At 36.5% G+C, this 15,384-nt stretch overlaps 1 protein-coding gene across 2 annotated transcripts in view; it reads right to left on the reverse strand.

Annotated features, from left to right (window-relative positions):
* Positions 1–10,880: 10,880 nt before the first annotated feature.
* Positions 10,881–15,384, reverse strand: part of phf24 (PHD finger protein 24) — a 46,568-nt gene continuing 42,064 nt past the window's right edge. For both annotated transcript variants that reach the window (XM_028463452.1, XM_028463451.1), the window contains 2 exons: positions 13,011–13,088; positions 10,881–12,139 (listed from right to left, as the gene is read on the reverse strand). In XM_028463452.1, the coding sequence (XP_028319253.1) occupies positions 12,043–12,139; positions 13,011–13,088 (175 nt within the window). In that variant the 3' untranslated portion in view covers positions 10,881–12,042. The remainder of the gene's footprint in view (positions 12,140–13,010; positions 13,089–15,384) is intronic.

The raw sequence follows: 15,384 nt of genomic DNA on the forward strand, positions 1-15,384 counted from the left end.
CTGTGGTAAATAGCGGTTATCAGACAAATGTAAACCCCTCTTAAAATGGCGGAGGGCGTTGCTAAAGCAAATGTCCCGGATGATGTCACCGCGAAAAGGTGTATAGATGTAATGCACTGTAGGAGCGATTGCCACTGGTCCAAGATGGCCGCCCTGTGGACACACCGCTCTAGTGAGCGACAGCAGCCAATGCGGCGTCTATGTATATAATGTCTATGAAATAAACCCATTGATTGTTTGTAAAAATAGTGACATATTTTGTTGGGCGGGGCTTAACCTAGAGGCAAAACCACAATTGTCTTCATTTTTCTGAGTGTTTGCTGGAATCCTATAAAACTTTAATTTACTTCCATTAACGTTATTCCTCCTATTCTGACACCCAAACACACAACAAGACGATTCTATAGCTGTAACATTACTAGCCTCCACAGTCTTTAGCCAGTGGCGTTTCCTGTTTTTGCCTCATGACGTGTGCCATTAAGGGGTCTATTTGTACTTCACACGCACTAGTAAATAATAAACTATTCCAAATGTAAATTATTGCCCAAAGATTTTATTTATAAGATTTGATGAATTCCAGCAGGTTATTTTTGTCTTCTTTGTCTCATAAGGCTGAAAGCCATTAGAAGATGCTTATGTTTTCCTTATGAAAGAACTCGTTGGGATACTTCAAATCACCTCTGAGGAAGACTGGCAGTTGACAGTTCAAACATGTAAGGAGATAAAAATTTCCTGAAAAAAACTGAATAAACGAAACCGTAACATATTATAAGATTTGATGAAGATCAAACAACATATATTATTTTTTTTTCATTGGGGAACCTTCATTTTATTTTACATTGGTACAAGTTGTACAGATGTAACTTTAAACACAATTGTCCTTGATTGCAGGACACAAATGACAGGGTATTTGATTATAGAAATATCTGCAAAATAATTGTTTAGGATACCTTAGTAGTTGTAATGTATAGGACAACCATGGAAAAACAAATAATAATCTTGTTTTAAATCTAAAGAGTAGAATAATTGTTCTTGGAATAGCAGGCAGCTGTAAATTGCTAGTGTCAGCAGCAAAGACTGAATTGGCACCAAGAATTTGGCCTCGCTGTTAAAGGTGGGATGTGGAGGCGGATCTGCAACGTGGATCGACTGAAAGAACGGGAATGTTTTTCATATTGGTTTTTGTTTTGCATGTGTTCAAAATTAGATGGAAAAATACCTTGGCAACAAACGGAGAGGATTATTGTCCCTGATAACAGATAACATTTTCTATAGTTTGATTCAACAGGCACAGTTTAAAATGAATGTTTTTGTGGATTAAAAAAAAACAATGATGTCATATAAACTGTAAACATTTAAATAACATATTAGGTTGTATACATTCAAATTATGTTTGCAGAATATCTTTTCAAACGTGTATTATTCACTCTAAAATGTCACAAAGTATTTTTTTTAATAGAGACAAACAATGCATGGATGATTTTAGACTGATATCAACTCTTCATCAGTTATTCAAGTTACCAAAGTTAATATTTGACAAACCAAAAATATTTGTTTGTATTAATAAGTTAAATTTAGTTTAGGTTTAGAGAAAAGTGCACTGCACTAAAATAGTTAGGAACATAGCCAAGGAAAAGAAGACAAATAAATGTTCTGTTGGGGTTTTTGTTAATTTCTTTTATGGTTTTCTTGGTAATGACCATAAAAGATTACTGAGGAAACAACTGAATTATGGGATATGAGGTGTAATCAATAGATGCCTCAAAATACACTTAGTAAGTGCAATGTGTAGTAATTAGAAATGATGTTTTGATATTTAGAGATATTACCTGTGGAGTACCAAAGGACTTGCGCTTGGTTTAAAATTATTCATACCATACATAAATGATATCTGTAATGTTATTTTCACATTTTTGTGATGTATGCTGAGGTTTATTTTGCTCAAGTAGGAATTTAAAAGAACATTTGAATAAAAAAGATGCAGCTATATGTCTTTGAAGTAAATACAATACAATATGTACAGGACAGATACACACACAAATTAATATGTAGCGCCCGGGGAGCAGTAAGTGTTAAGCAACTTGCTCAACATCCCACAGTGAGGGCCCATCTTGAATTTGAACCAATGCCCGTCTAATTACAAGCTTGATTCCTTAACCATTAGGCCTGCACTGTCCAAACAATGTTTCCCACTATTAAAAAGAGACAACTTAATGTAACAGATGGTAATAATTTAGTATTTTTCAAAAGGTTATATTAAGGGAAATTTTGACAGAAAATACATTATTGGTTATCATTAATTGTGGAAATAACCAATCAAATAATATGAAATAAAGAGTTGCAAAGCAATAGCAAACAGTATTTTCCTTAACAAGAATTCATGGAGCAAAGTTAAACACAATCTCTACATGGAATAATTTGATATCAGAGTTCAAAGATGTTTTTTTTCTGAATAATGCACATGTTTCAGCTGTAAATAATGTTCAATTTTAATGTAGTGCTATGGACTTAATGAATAACTTAATCAAGAAAAAACAAACCTGTACACCAGGCTGTTCATTATTATTTTTTTACAGTGTGTGTAGTCTAGTGAGTATAAAAGCATCTCCACAAGTAAAATTCTAATGTGTATTCTCGTATGACTCATACAATATGAATTGTGATTTTAAATGGCTAATTTAACCTGCTGGTAATGAAATGAACTTGATAATTGAAGTACTCAGTCCAAAAAAGGTTTTTGAAAAACTGTATCAATTCTTAATTTAGGCCAGGGCAAGTTAATTATATGAAGGTTTCATTTCATTCTAATTTGGTGTGTGTTTGCAGCCGTAACTCATAATTAAACACTGAGATGCTCGAGATGTGAAGTTTTGCTGTGTTTATTTTCTGACACTGTTTCACTGGGCCATGAGAGCCAATGGCTCTCTTGTTTACCATCACTCATCCCTGCAGAGAAAAGCCATCACAGAAACAGCAGCCAACTACCCTGCTGCCCATCAGCCGACAGCTGGCTCTGATGAACTTTTTGTTGCCAGGGGCCTTATACAGTAACCTTTGTATTGAGCTCCTTTGACTTACTCACAGGGAAACGTGACTCAAACTCATCATTGTTCGACTGGCGCACACACAAGCTCACATCTGTGGAGGAAAGTCTGACACATTTGCAGTTAAGCATTTGTTTCGTTCAATGTTGGACACATATTGAGCTGCTATTAGGGTGACAATGGGTCATTACCAAACAATGCTATCTTGCTACCCAGGAAAAGAGACAGCATTTAGTTTTTTCTTTGCACACGTTTCTATAAAATTCAGAGCCAAGTCTTTGCCTTTGATTTATTTTGGAAATCATTTGAGGTAAAGACCTGTGATTTAGCTTTCACTATCTGTCATTGTGACAGTCTACATATTACAGATTTAATCAGTGATTTACCAAACACAAATCTGTAGGTACACCAATTATGAATGATGGGGGAAGAAGTGGAGGCAGGAATAGTGTGTAAATCAAGGTCCAAATAATGAATAATAATAATAATAATAATGCAACACAAAGAGTAGTTTGATGATATTATTCTAGCGCTGTGACTGCAGTAAAGGTAACGTACAACGTCCTGAGTGAGCAAGCCGCTAATCAGTAACAAAGGCTAATCTTTCGAAAATAAAAAAGCATGTATTTTTGTTGCCATGGCAACATGATTTCCACTTGTCTTTAGTGTTGCAAGGAACAACTTTTTCCTGCTGAGTGGCATGAAATGTTTGCATGCTGCATGACAATTTTTTAAGTTTTGCGCTGCTAGGAAAATAGTGCAAACCGATATTCAGTAGGTCAATGGCATCCATCACCTTAACCTAAATTATATGTTGTAATAACATTTAATTACAAAGCATCCTATTTGTGTCATCTGTTTTCCTGTGAGATTGTACAATCTTTTATTTCTGAATCAGAGTAGCCTGTCCCCTTTGTCCGAATACAACATTTTACTCAGAATACTATGAAAAAATTACTATTGAACATAATGATGGAATTAATGAGTGATTACACACATTTTAAAGAATCCTATTTTGTAAGCAGAATGAAACATTATTTAGTGCCTCTCGAATAGATTTATATTTATAGTTTTTATCATTTCCGGTCATCTCCTGCCTGGTGTGGGACCAAGACTGACTCTTGTATTTTCAGTTCATGTTCTAATCAAGATCATTTCCATCATCATTATATGATGATCTTTTTTAACTAAAAATAAAGATAAAATCCAATATTTTTAATGCTTTCATTTGTTAATTTTCCAGTCTCTCCCACTCTCAAGTACCCTCTGTACTACCGATGTGTACCCCCATTTGAGAAACACTGGTCTGTATAATTGTTCTTCAATAAACACTTTTACCTAAAGACCAGAACAAAGTCTGGCAGAGCCTTGCACAGTTTTCAGCATCATTTGCCAAACAAAGTATATCCCTGACAGAATGTCCGTCCTGTTTACATTTGTTTTGTTAGGTACTGTAATACCATTTAACAGAATTTAATGTTATTCATTGATTATGTGTGTATAGCCCATATCCAAATATAATTGTTTAACCTGACAGAACCTATTCATTTTCTTTCCCTGAACTAGCTGCACTCATAAAAAGATGTAGCAGTTCTATGTATATTAAGTGGATAAACAATACTGCTGACTCAAACCCAGGTCATATTAGCTAGGAAGCTGTTGTGTTTAACTGAGTAGCCATGGTCATTTGTATGACTCAAGTAAGGTGTTTAGACTTTGTTGTTATCACTGTGTTTTTTCTCTCTCTCCATTGTTTCAGTTTATTTCAATTACTTAATAACTCTAACCCCACTTAAATGCTGGCAGCAATTTTTTTAGGTTATGACCCTTTAGTTGATATTTATTGAAATACACATTTTTTAATAAATCAAACAGCTATTTAGACCTGTTTAATCTTCATGGATTATTGTTCACGCACCCATTGAGTCTGATTGCAAAAAAGATAACAATCTTTACTTGCCACATAATTAAAATAGTACAGCTATGTGTATCAGGTCTTTGTTTAAAGATAAAATGGCTCTTGTTCATAATTTTATAAATGATGAAAATGTAGCATCATCATGCTTTCCTTCCCACTCACTCAGTAATTTGTGTGCCAATTTGAGTGGAATCACCTTGAACTCATTCAAAGCTCAAGTCTCACATTTGACTCCCCATCTATTGGAGCAATTATTCTAGTCAAGAGGAGCATTATTGAATTTGTTATAAAATAATTACATAACAGCCACATTTAAGGATTTCACTCCAACCCTTTTAGCTGGCAACAGATGAACATCAAAGAAAGAAAGAAAGAAAGAAAGAAAGAAAGAAAGAAAGAAAGAAAGAAAGAAAATGCTATTTGACCAAAGCTTTACTATTTAAAACTTGCCTGCCATCTTTAAAAACAAGGTACACTGTATGTGCCAAACACAATATGAACTTCCAATTAGTTGAAAGTAACCTTTTATGTGACACGAGGAAAGCAACTTTTGATTTTAATTATAGACTAACAAAAGATGCAGTATCCATGAATCTCATTGAGCCACCACCTAACCCCAATTTGCTTGATGATTACCACTGTTACTTTCTCTACACTTTTACAGGCAATGCAGCTTCTGCTTTGGGTTATTAATGTTGAAGGAGATGCAAGATCTAATCTAATTAAATCTGATCCCTCAATGAGAATGATGATTGCAAAATGATGATTCCCCCCCCCATGACAGCCGTTTTTGAGCATTTTGACTGATTTTAAAGACCCACAGAATATGTTCTACTATGACTATCTGAAATCAGATTCTGAAAGATTGAAGCCTCTACTTTCATCAAAAAAAATAATTTGTTTCTGGCTTGTTTTGTTCTTTTGTAATCAGCTGTTGAATAGAGTGAGTTTTACACAAATCTTCAGTTTCAGAGCAAAAAGCTGAGAAAAAAGCCTTTTTCTGAAAAAAAAAAAACCCTGTCAGTGACTTTACAGCTTTTTTTTTTTTTTTTTGCTTAAGTGACAACTCTAACATCCGAACATTGTTTCCTTATAAAAAAAAAAAAAAACACTGAGACCGGGCATTTGATGGCAAAATTATTATTATTATTTATCTATGAAAAACCAGTTAAACCAGTTAGAAGTCCAGTTTATACCAGTATTATGTGTTAAAATCCCAGTATGGAAGGAAAAACCAGTTAAACCAGTTAGAAGTCCAGTTTATACCAGTATTATGTGTTAAAATCCCAGTATGGAAGGAAAAACCAGTTAAACCAGTTAGAAGTCCAGTTTATACCAGTATTATGTGTTAAAATCCCAGTATGGAAGGAAAAACCAGTGTAACCAGTTGGAAGTCCAGTTGACACAGCAGTATGTGTAAAAATCCCAGTTTGAAGGGAAAAACCATTAAAACCAGTTAGACGTCCAGTTCACACAGTAGTATGTTTAAAAATCCCAGTATGAGCAGAAAGTGAACAAACAGCTGAACATGTCAAAGTTTGAATGGTGGAAATCCGTTAAAAAATGGCTGAGCAGTGAAGGATCTAAGTTGTAAGTGTGAAATGAGAACCTGCAAACCCCACACAAAAGAAAGTTTGGTGATGAAGAGGAGGGCTGATGATGAAGAGCTGAATTTTTGACACATTTCAAAGTTTGAATGGTGAAAATCCATTGAAGTATCGCTCTGCGATTGAAGATTTATGTTTTAAGTGTGAAATGAGAACCTGCAAACCCCACACAAGAGGAGGTTTGGTGATGAAGAGGAGCAGTGATGATGAAGAGTAGAATGATGGAAATCGGATGAATAATGGCTAAAATGAATTCACGATTCAGAATCTATCTATTGCACTGAATCCATTTCACATGAATTACAAAGCAGTCAATCAATTTCAAATGAATGACAACCAAGTGTATACTGTACTGCACACTGGCTCTTCTTAACATATATAATCATTTTGATGCATTGCTCCAAAGTCAAAAAGTCATCCTCCCTAGCAAATTAAAGCATTTTTTTTTTTTGCAATTAGTCTCACTGATAGGTGTTTTTTTAAGGCTACATTCACACTGCAAGCCTTAATGCTCAATTCCGATTTTTTGTTTGTCCGTTCAGATTACCATTCAAATGTGACCTGTATCAGACTCCAGTGTGAACTGGCTCCAAAATGACCCACATGCGTATTGTCGCGTTTGTCTCAGTTTTTGTGCAGCCAGAGAATGAATGATCAGGTGCAGAAGAGGACTAGGAGAAAGAAAAAGAGAGACAAATATTTAGTTTTGGATTTTTGTAGTGCCGTTTTGCTTTTAAACACATTTTATGACTTGAACCTTCAAGCTTTGAACAGAACCCGACAGAGCAAAACTGAAACCGACAGGTCCAACAGACATTAGTCTGTGCCCGACCCGAAACCAACAATTAAAACCTAAATTTTCCTCATACAAATAACATATTTACATTGTAAATACATGTTTTAGTGGTAAGCTTGCTTTTGTCAACACAACAGATCAGCGCAAGGGGAAACCATCAGTACGTGCAAGAAACAGTGGAACTATTTACATAATCCAGGTATCAAATATGAGGATAATCCATGTTCTTGTGCAGAAAAAAAGATTGATTCAACAGTAGATGCTTCAAGCCTGTCCCAGTTCTGTCCCTCTCTGCTCCATGGTGATCAGAGGACAGCGCAGCAAAGTCACAGCTCCAGCTATTAATGATGCCAACGTATCAAATTCACATTAAATCAGCCTTGACCGCTCACACTGAGGTAGCATTAAAAAAGATAAGATGCAGGACCACATATGAAAGTGGTCTAAATCTGATTTGAAAAAATCAGATATGGGTCAGGTTTGAGTGTTCATACTGCTTTTAAAAAATCCAATCTGGACACTTGACCCCCAAAAAATGAGATTTGGGCCACATTTAGTCTGGACAGCACAGAGCTTAAGAACTTTCAGCCAATATCAAAGCTCCCTTTCTTGGATGTTTGGAGAACATGACATCCTTCCTTTAGCAACACAACCTCTACGACAGGTAGGGTTTTGGACGCACCACTCCACTGAAGCAGCACTGCTGAAAGTGTCCAGCAACATCCTGACTCAGGAAGGTGTACCGTACTGGTTCTGTTAGACCTGTCCTCGGCCTTTGACAGAGTTGACTACTGCATCATGGTACATTGGCTGCGCGATCTGGTGTGAATGAGGTAAACCTAGAGTGGTTTACCTCATATCTGACGTTTAGGAGCTTCAGTGTCTTAGTCATATTATGTTGAGGTCAGCTGACCTATCCTGGGGTGTTCTGCAGGGCTCAGTCCTAGGGCCACTTTTGTTTTTATTGTACCTTCTCCCTCTTGGACAGATAATTCAGAGGTTCAGTGATGTGTCTTATCACCTGTTCACGAATGACATACAACTGTACTGCTTGTTTAAGATCTCCAAAGTCCACAAACTTACCTCTTTAATGGATTGCCTGTCCCATGTAAAGCAGTGGCTGAGTGAGAACAGTCTCCAATTAAACTCAGAGAAAACTTAAACACTAATTGTTGCCCCTGACAGTGTCATCCCTGGTATTAAGTAACACCTGGAAGACCTGAGTAAAAGTAGTTTGCGAAACCTCGGAGTTATCTTTGATAAAGACATTCGAGACAGTTATTTAATAACTGTTTCCTTCAACTGCGTAATATCGCCAAGCTGAGACAGTTGGTTTCACAAAAAGAGTTGGAGACTATAATTCATGCTTTTGTGTCATTGCGGTTGGTCTATTGTAACAGTCTGTTCACCTGCCTAAATAAGAAGGTGCTGACCCTCCTACGTATGTTCAAAACTCTGCAGCAAGGCTCCCGACGCGCTCCAACAGGAGAAACCATATTACTCCTGTTCTGAAGTCTCTCGCTTGGCTCAGTGTTTACTTCAAAGTGAAATGTAAAATTCCGGTCCTGACTATCAGGGCGCTTCACGGACAGGTTCCAGATTATATCACTGATCTGATCCAGCCCTACGCTTCAGCTCGGAGTCTGAGGTCTGCAGGCCAAAACCTGCCAATGGTCCCTCGAACCCGTCACAAAACCCGAGGAGACGGGTCTTTTAAAGCCGTTGTACCCCATCTCTGGAATAAACTTCCTCTGTCCTTACGCTCCCTTGATTCTGTGGAGACTTTTTTTAAACAGGCTTTCCAGAGTCAATAGAGCTGCTTATATGATTGTGTATCTTATTATTTTGAATTGCATTGTGTTCACTGTAAAGCACTTTGTGACCTATGTGAAAAGCACTACATAAATGAAGTTTACTTACATTTGCCTGCAGTGTGAACGCAGCCTAATAGTTCCCTTTACATTGTGCATATGGAAATGTTCTTACTTTCACAAATAAACATAACATTGAGAGTCAACAACAAACCAAGTCTGAAAATGGATGGATAGGTGAGTTCTACAGTTGTTGTTTTTTACAATTTGATTTACTGTTTAAGTAATTGCTGGCCACAATCATTCAATATTTCTTTCTGACCATTTTCTTTTTTCGAAAAAAATGTTTTCCAATTGTCCTTCCAGTTCCTAATAATTTTTTGGACAATTATTAACCCTAATTTAGTAGTTTAGATGTTTTATCTATTTGATCCATAGCAATAAATGAACTCTTTTGAAAGAATTTAAGGCGGCGCAAGGTGGAATAGTGGTTAGCACCTCTACCTCACAGCAAAAAGATCGTTATCAGCAGACCCGCACGACCCTGAAAAAAGGAACAAGCGGGTCTGAAAATGGATCGATGGAAACAAATTAACAGCTTTTTCACAACCACAGAATGTTTCTTTAGTTGTTCAATGTGTGAAAAGCCACCCACTGCATCAGTTATGGTAAATTGTTGCTAGCAGAAACATAATCACCCATGTAGTATTTCCAATGGGAGTCTCTTGCTTACTGTATTTGCTTTATTGAATCCAGGTGGCAGCCAATGTATTTAAATCATGTGCAAATCATATTTACCAAGGTGAGATTCAGATTCAAACACCTAATTTATATTATTGACAGCTAGTTTGATGAAAATTTTTGTTAGCATAATTGCTATCGTCTCCCTCTGGTAAGTCTATAATGTTAGCCGGTTGTAGAAGAAAGTTAATCAATAGTTTATATAAAACCTGGGAAATTTTACAATAAATCTACTAAATAACATTTCATTATTATTATTTACAAGATACATGAATTGGCTTATGATGTTTTTAAGGAAAAACATATCTAATTTATAGAATTGTATATAAACCACCAAAATCACAAAACCATGGAATTGGCAATTAGTGCAGGCTACTAAGTGTATACTTTAAGACAGCGATTCTCAACTGGTGGGTCGTGGGCCTGTACTGGGTGGGTCACGGACAGTTGGTCAAAAAAAACAAAACATATTTACAGTCTCTCATGTTGGCTTGTCTTTGATTTTGAAAGAAACTTTTCTTTTGAACGGCATGCTGTGGAATGCATGTTGCACAAGAAAATATATAGATTTATGTATTAAAAAAGAATATATGTGTGTTTTCAACAGCTGTTTTTGAAAAACAAAATTTGGTTGGTTGAATTCGAAAAAAAAGTGAGTCGCGTTTTACTGACCGTGGCAAAATGTGGGCCCCAGGGTGAGACCAGTTGCGAACCCCTGCTTTAAGAGTACCTTATTGACTCTAAATTGCAAGCTCTTTTAAATGAAGTTTGTAAACTGGAAAATATCCACAAATTTGCCGCGTCATTGGTTAAGCCGCAAGGTTCAAAGCATGGGAAAAAAAAGTAGCGCCTTATAGTCCGGAAATGACGGGATGCACATATTTTGTTTATTGGTAATACATTATACACTTTTTATGTTATATACAGGAACCCTTTTCACAACAATACAAATATCTCTGACTGTTTCATATCATCGTAGTACTTTATTCACTCAAAGCATCTGGCAAATAAATTTCATTACATGGCATAAACGTTACATGAAGTCCCACTTGTTACAGCATATCAAGTACAGTGATTCTAGTGGCCAATGCAGGTGCATTAAAATCCTCATCCAATTTGTAACAACTGAGACAGTCCTTGTTTACCATAGTAGTGATTAGCACATTAACAAAGCATGGATATTTGCTCCAAAACTCTCATTGTTTGTTCAGTACATCATTACAGTCATTACAGTGATGACCATGGTCCTACTTTACCTCATTCTCACTGTGTAAATAATCACATTAGAACAATAGGACCCAATGTATTCACCTTAATTGTCATAAGTACACGAGAACATAATGTACTAAATGTACTGTGGCAATATATACACATCTCCTGCAGCGTTTTGATTAATGCTCAATTAACATCATTTTCACAGTTAGTATTTCAGCAGAACACAGATTCTTGGGTGGGAATGTGGAGTGAAAAAAAACTCATTGATAGGATCCAGGAATAAATACAGCATTTGAATGCATAACAATTAATGCTTGTACAGTAGGTGTAGCACTTCATTCAAATGTATAGCTTTATTCAATGTTGTTTGGTATACTGTGTGTTCTAATGATGAGGATTCCCCCCTCCCCAGAAATTAAATAGTATTTGTAATAAAGTTACATGTGCATTTGTGTAGTTGAATAAACATTAGATAGTGAGGAACACAATTCAATTAACGTAAGCATGAACGTAAAAGGATGGGATCTAAAAACAGTGTGTAACACCATTACAACCATTTGAAAAAAGGTTCTGTAATCTTTAAAGACTGTTGAGTCTTGAATTGATAATTGTGAGCGTCAAAAAGGTTTGTTTGACCATATACAATGTATTCAAAGTTGGAGCAAACACAGGGAGAAAAGAGTGGTCAGTTTTATGTTGGTTGTCATCACTTGTGTTGTCATTGTGTTTGTGTTTGGGCAGTAAAGGTTTGAGGTGACACACAGAAGGGGAGATGGCTTGATCCGCTTTATCCCAGTGCATCGTCAGATTTCTTGTTGTTGCCACCTTTGCGTCATTATGTCTACCTTCCCCCGCTCATCTATGAGGGTACAGCCGTCCTCTCTGCTGGGTGCATGAGGAGGATCCTGGGCTATAGTGGCATCCTAATGTGCATGGCCGAACTATTGGGCCGTGCAGCCAAAATGTAAATGGCACTCTCCTTCAAGAAGTCTGCCCAGGTCACTGGCCTGTGAATGGAAACAGGAATTATATCATTACTCACTCTAAAACACTTCTTTGGTAATTGAATTACATGGTTTAATTTTGTGTGTACAAACGTCAAAATTAGGCTATTTTCTCGCTTGTTTGAAAGTGTTTGTGCAGCATCTAATTGGTGTAAATTGTCTATTAGGGAAATCTTCTTAATTGTGGATCCCTGATGTTAATTGCTTATTGCTTTGTGCATTAGTTATATTAAGTAGTACTACAAAGTTGTTTAAATCAGGAAAGCATAATGCAGAGTATCCTCCCATATGTCACACAGGATTTTTGTTTTCACAAGGTCTTTTGTAAGGGTCCTTTGACTTTGAGGCATATTCACATTGGTAACTTGATCATTTGTCCTTGTTTCAGTTTAAGGAACATAGAAATGCCAAAAGAACATACAGTTACTTAGGAAAGGATACGTAGCATATAGCCAGTTGGATATTTATTACAAGCCTGGCCCTTTAGTCTAGAATAAGGCTAGGACAGTTGATAACAGACTGCAAAATAGTCTCAAGTTTTTTAATATAGTTTTAGTTTTTTCATTGGAAATGTAATTGATTACTGGGATAGTTTGCATTTATTACTTGTCTTGTTATAGTCGAATGGAAATGTATAGTTGAAGAAAACAATGAAACATGAGAACCACAATTCCCATCATTGCAGCCTGCGATTATCACCAGATATTATTCTGCTTTCTAGCCTGCCAGTACACAATATCAAGTCCACTGTATGTAACTCATCAATCTAATGCTGGGCTTCTAAATTATTATTGGCTGGGCCTGACACTAAAATGTGCACACAAAAGTGGATCAATGCATAGACACATTGATAAAGAGGTGAACAGAGACAGACCTGGTCTCATCAGTCTTGCTCCTCTCGCTGCCTGAGCTGGCTGGACTGCTCTCGCATATTGGGCCAACATGACTTATACTGGAATAAAAATCAAGATATATACACATAAGTTCACTGGAAAACAGGCAGTAAAGGACAGTAAGCATCAGTTCCTGAGAGAAGAAGGAAACACTGTTGAACAAAAGTAGATGTACTCTTTATTAACAGTACATTCTTGAAGTTGTCAGCATCCATGATAGTGATTTTTTGTGAAGTTAAACAAATTTTCTGATGAAATCTTGTCTGGTAACTGCACATTTCATCCAGGTGTAGTTTTTAAGAAATGCAAATCAGAGAAATAAAAACAATATTGTTAGCTTTACATCATTATTCCTTTATTCATGACATTCTGTGCAGATGCCTGTCATAAATTTTTTTCTTCAATAGTTTTCATTTTTATATATATATATAGTATGAAAAATGCCTATGCTGTGAGGCTAAAAGTAGGCTTAATATGAAAATGTTACCCAACAGTATTGCCCCATGTGGACAGTTTTGACAACTCAGATTGATGCTACATTGCTGCGCTGCGTTGAGGGATCGGCTCTAAAGTCACAATAATCAAACTATGTGCATGAACAATTTTGAGTCACGAGAGAAATATGAACTGTGATATCAAACACTGAAATGTGGCCATACCTGCCTGTCATAGCCCGATCTCATCAGATCTTGGAAGCTAAGCAGGGCTGTGTCTGGTTAGTAGTTGGATGGGAGACCACTTAGAATTTCAGGTGGCACAGTGGGGTGGCAGTAGCTCTAGTTGTGTCTGTCATTGTGTCTTTAGGCAAGACATTTCACCCACTTTGCTATGGATGTGGTGTGTCGGTGGTGATCGGTAAGGGCAATGGTGCACCATGGCTGCCTCGCTTCCATCAGTCTGCCCAGGGTAGCTGTAGCTACAACAGTAGCTTACCACCACTGGGTGTGGAGTGAAAGAATAATGCAATGTAAAGCGCTTTGAGTCAAAAAAAAAAAGTTCTATATAAATCCAATGTATTAATATTAGGGATGTAACAATTAATCGTAAGGCAGTTAAAAATTGATTCATAGGTATCACACGGTACACATCGATATTGTGAAAATTGAATCACAGTACTTTTTTTAAACAGCAGAGGGCGCTATATATATTTATCCTTCTCTTGTCCAGAAGTGTTGGCGGCGGGCGGAATCTGCTACTACTTTCTTTCTGGCCGCCTTCTACTCTTAAACATGTTCATAAATGATTCCTTAACCCTTTAGCACCGAAAGAATATCTGTAATATTACGGGTATATCTGTAAGAGTCACGTTTTTCTATTAGCTCTGTGTGCTAGCGCATAGCATCTCTTCTTCACTGCTAGAATTTCTGCATGCCATCCGACCACTGGGTTACCAGCGCCCTCTGCTGGTCCAAACAAATATCTGATGTAAATACAGTGAAATGATTGTTTTTTTGTTTTTTTAAGTTTAAGTCCAATTGTTAAGTCACAAAATACGTTTTCAGTTGCACTTTTAAAAAGAAAAATAATTATTATGCAACTATTATGCAGTTTTGCAGTGTTTACTATAGAACCAGAATTTAAACTATTAGGCTTCTTCTTCATTTGTATTATTCCTTTATTTATTTCATTCAAGATTTATTTTTAGTTAAATTGCATTGTTTTGAATAGTTTATCAAGGGATTCTTTTGACAATGAAAAATAAAAGGAAAATAGTACAGTATTTTCCCAAAAAAATAGAGGAATATTTTTCAGTCATTTGTGTACAGTCCCATTTTGTAAAATGAATTGTATTGTGAACCCAGTATCGTGAATCAAATCGTATCGGGAGTTGAGTGAATCGTTACATCCCTAATTAATATTGTTATTATTAAAAATTTAGTGATTTGAAAAATGTTTACAATTTCTGAAAAACATTAGGATGAACTTTTGAATGCAGACTTGGACCAAAACTGTCCAATTGTTTCATCATAGCAAAAGCAAATGTCATCTGCATGAATACAACAACTTGCTGGTTTTAGAATCCTACCATTCCCTTTGGGATCTTCTTGGCGAGTGTGTCCCTACACATTTGCCAACGGGACTCGATAGTTTTTGACTAAAGATTTGACAAAAATTTGAGTTGCATCATTTCATTCCACAGAGGGGGTGGTTGGAGCGGCGGGTGGTTTTTTCTTTGAGATTTGACATACAAAGTCTCTTTCGCCTCCGTTATTGTTATTATTCCTGTAGTAAGCTAGATGCAGCAGAGGCATGTTGCTGCCCATGAAGTTCAGCAAAGGTAGTGTCTGTGGACCGTAAAGAGTTCATGGTGTAGACCAGGGGTTGGCAACCTTTAGCATCATAAGAGCCTCTAAA

Source organism: Gouania willdenowi, chromosome 12 (assembly GCF_900634775.1).
Source record: "Gouania willdenowi chromosome 12, fGouWil2.1, whole genome shotgun sequence".
Lineage (NCBI taxonomy): Eukaryota > Metazoa > Chordata > Actinopteri > Blenniiformes > Gobiesocidae > Gouania > Gouania willdenowi.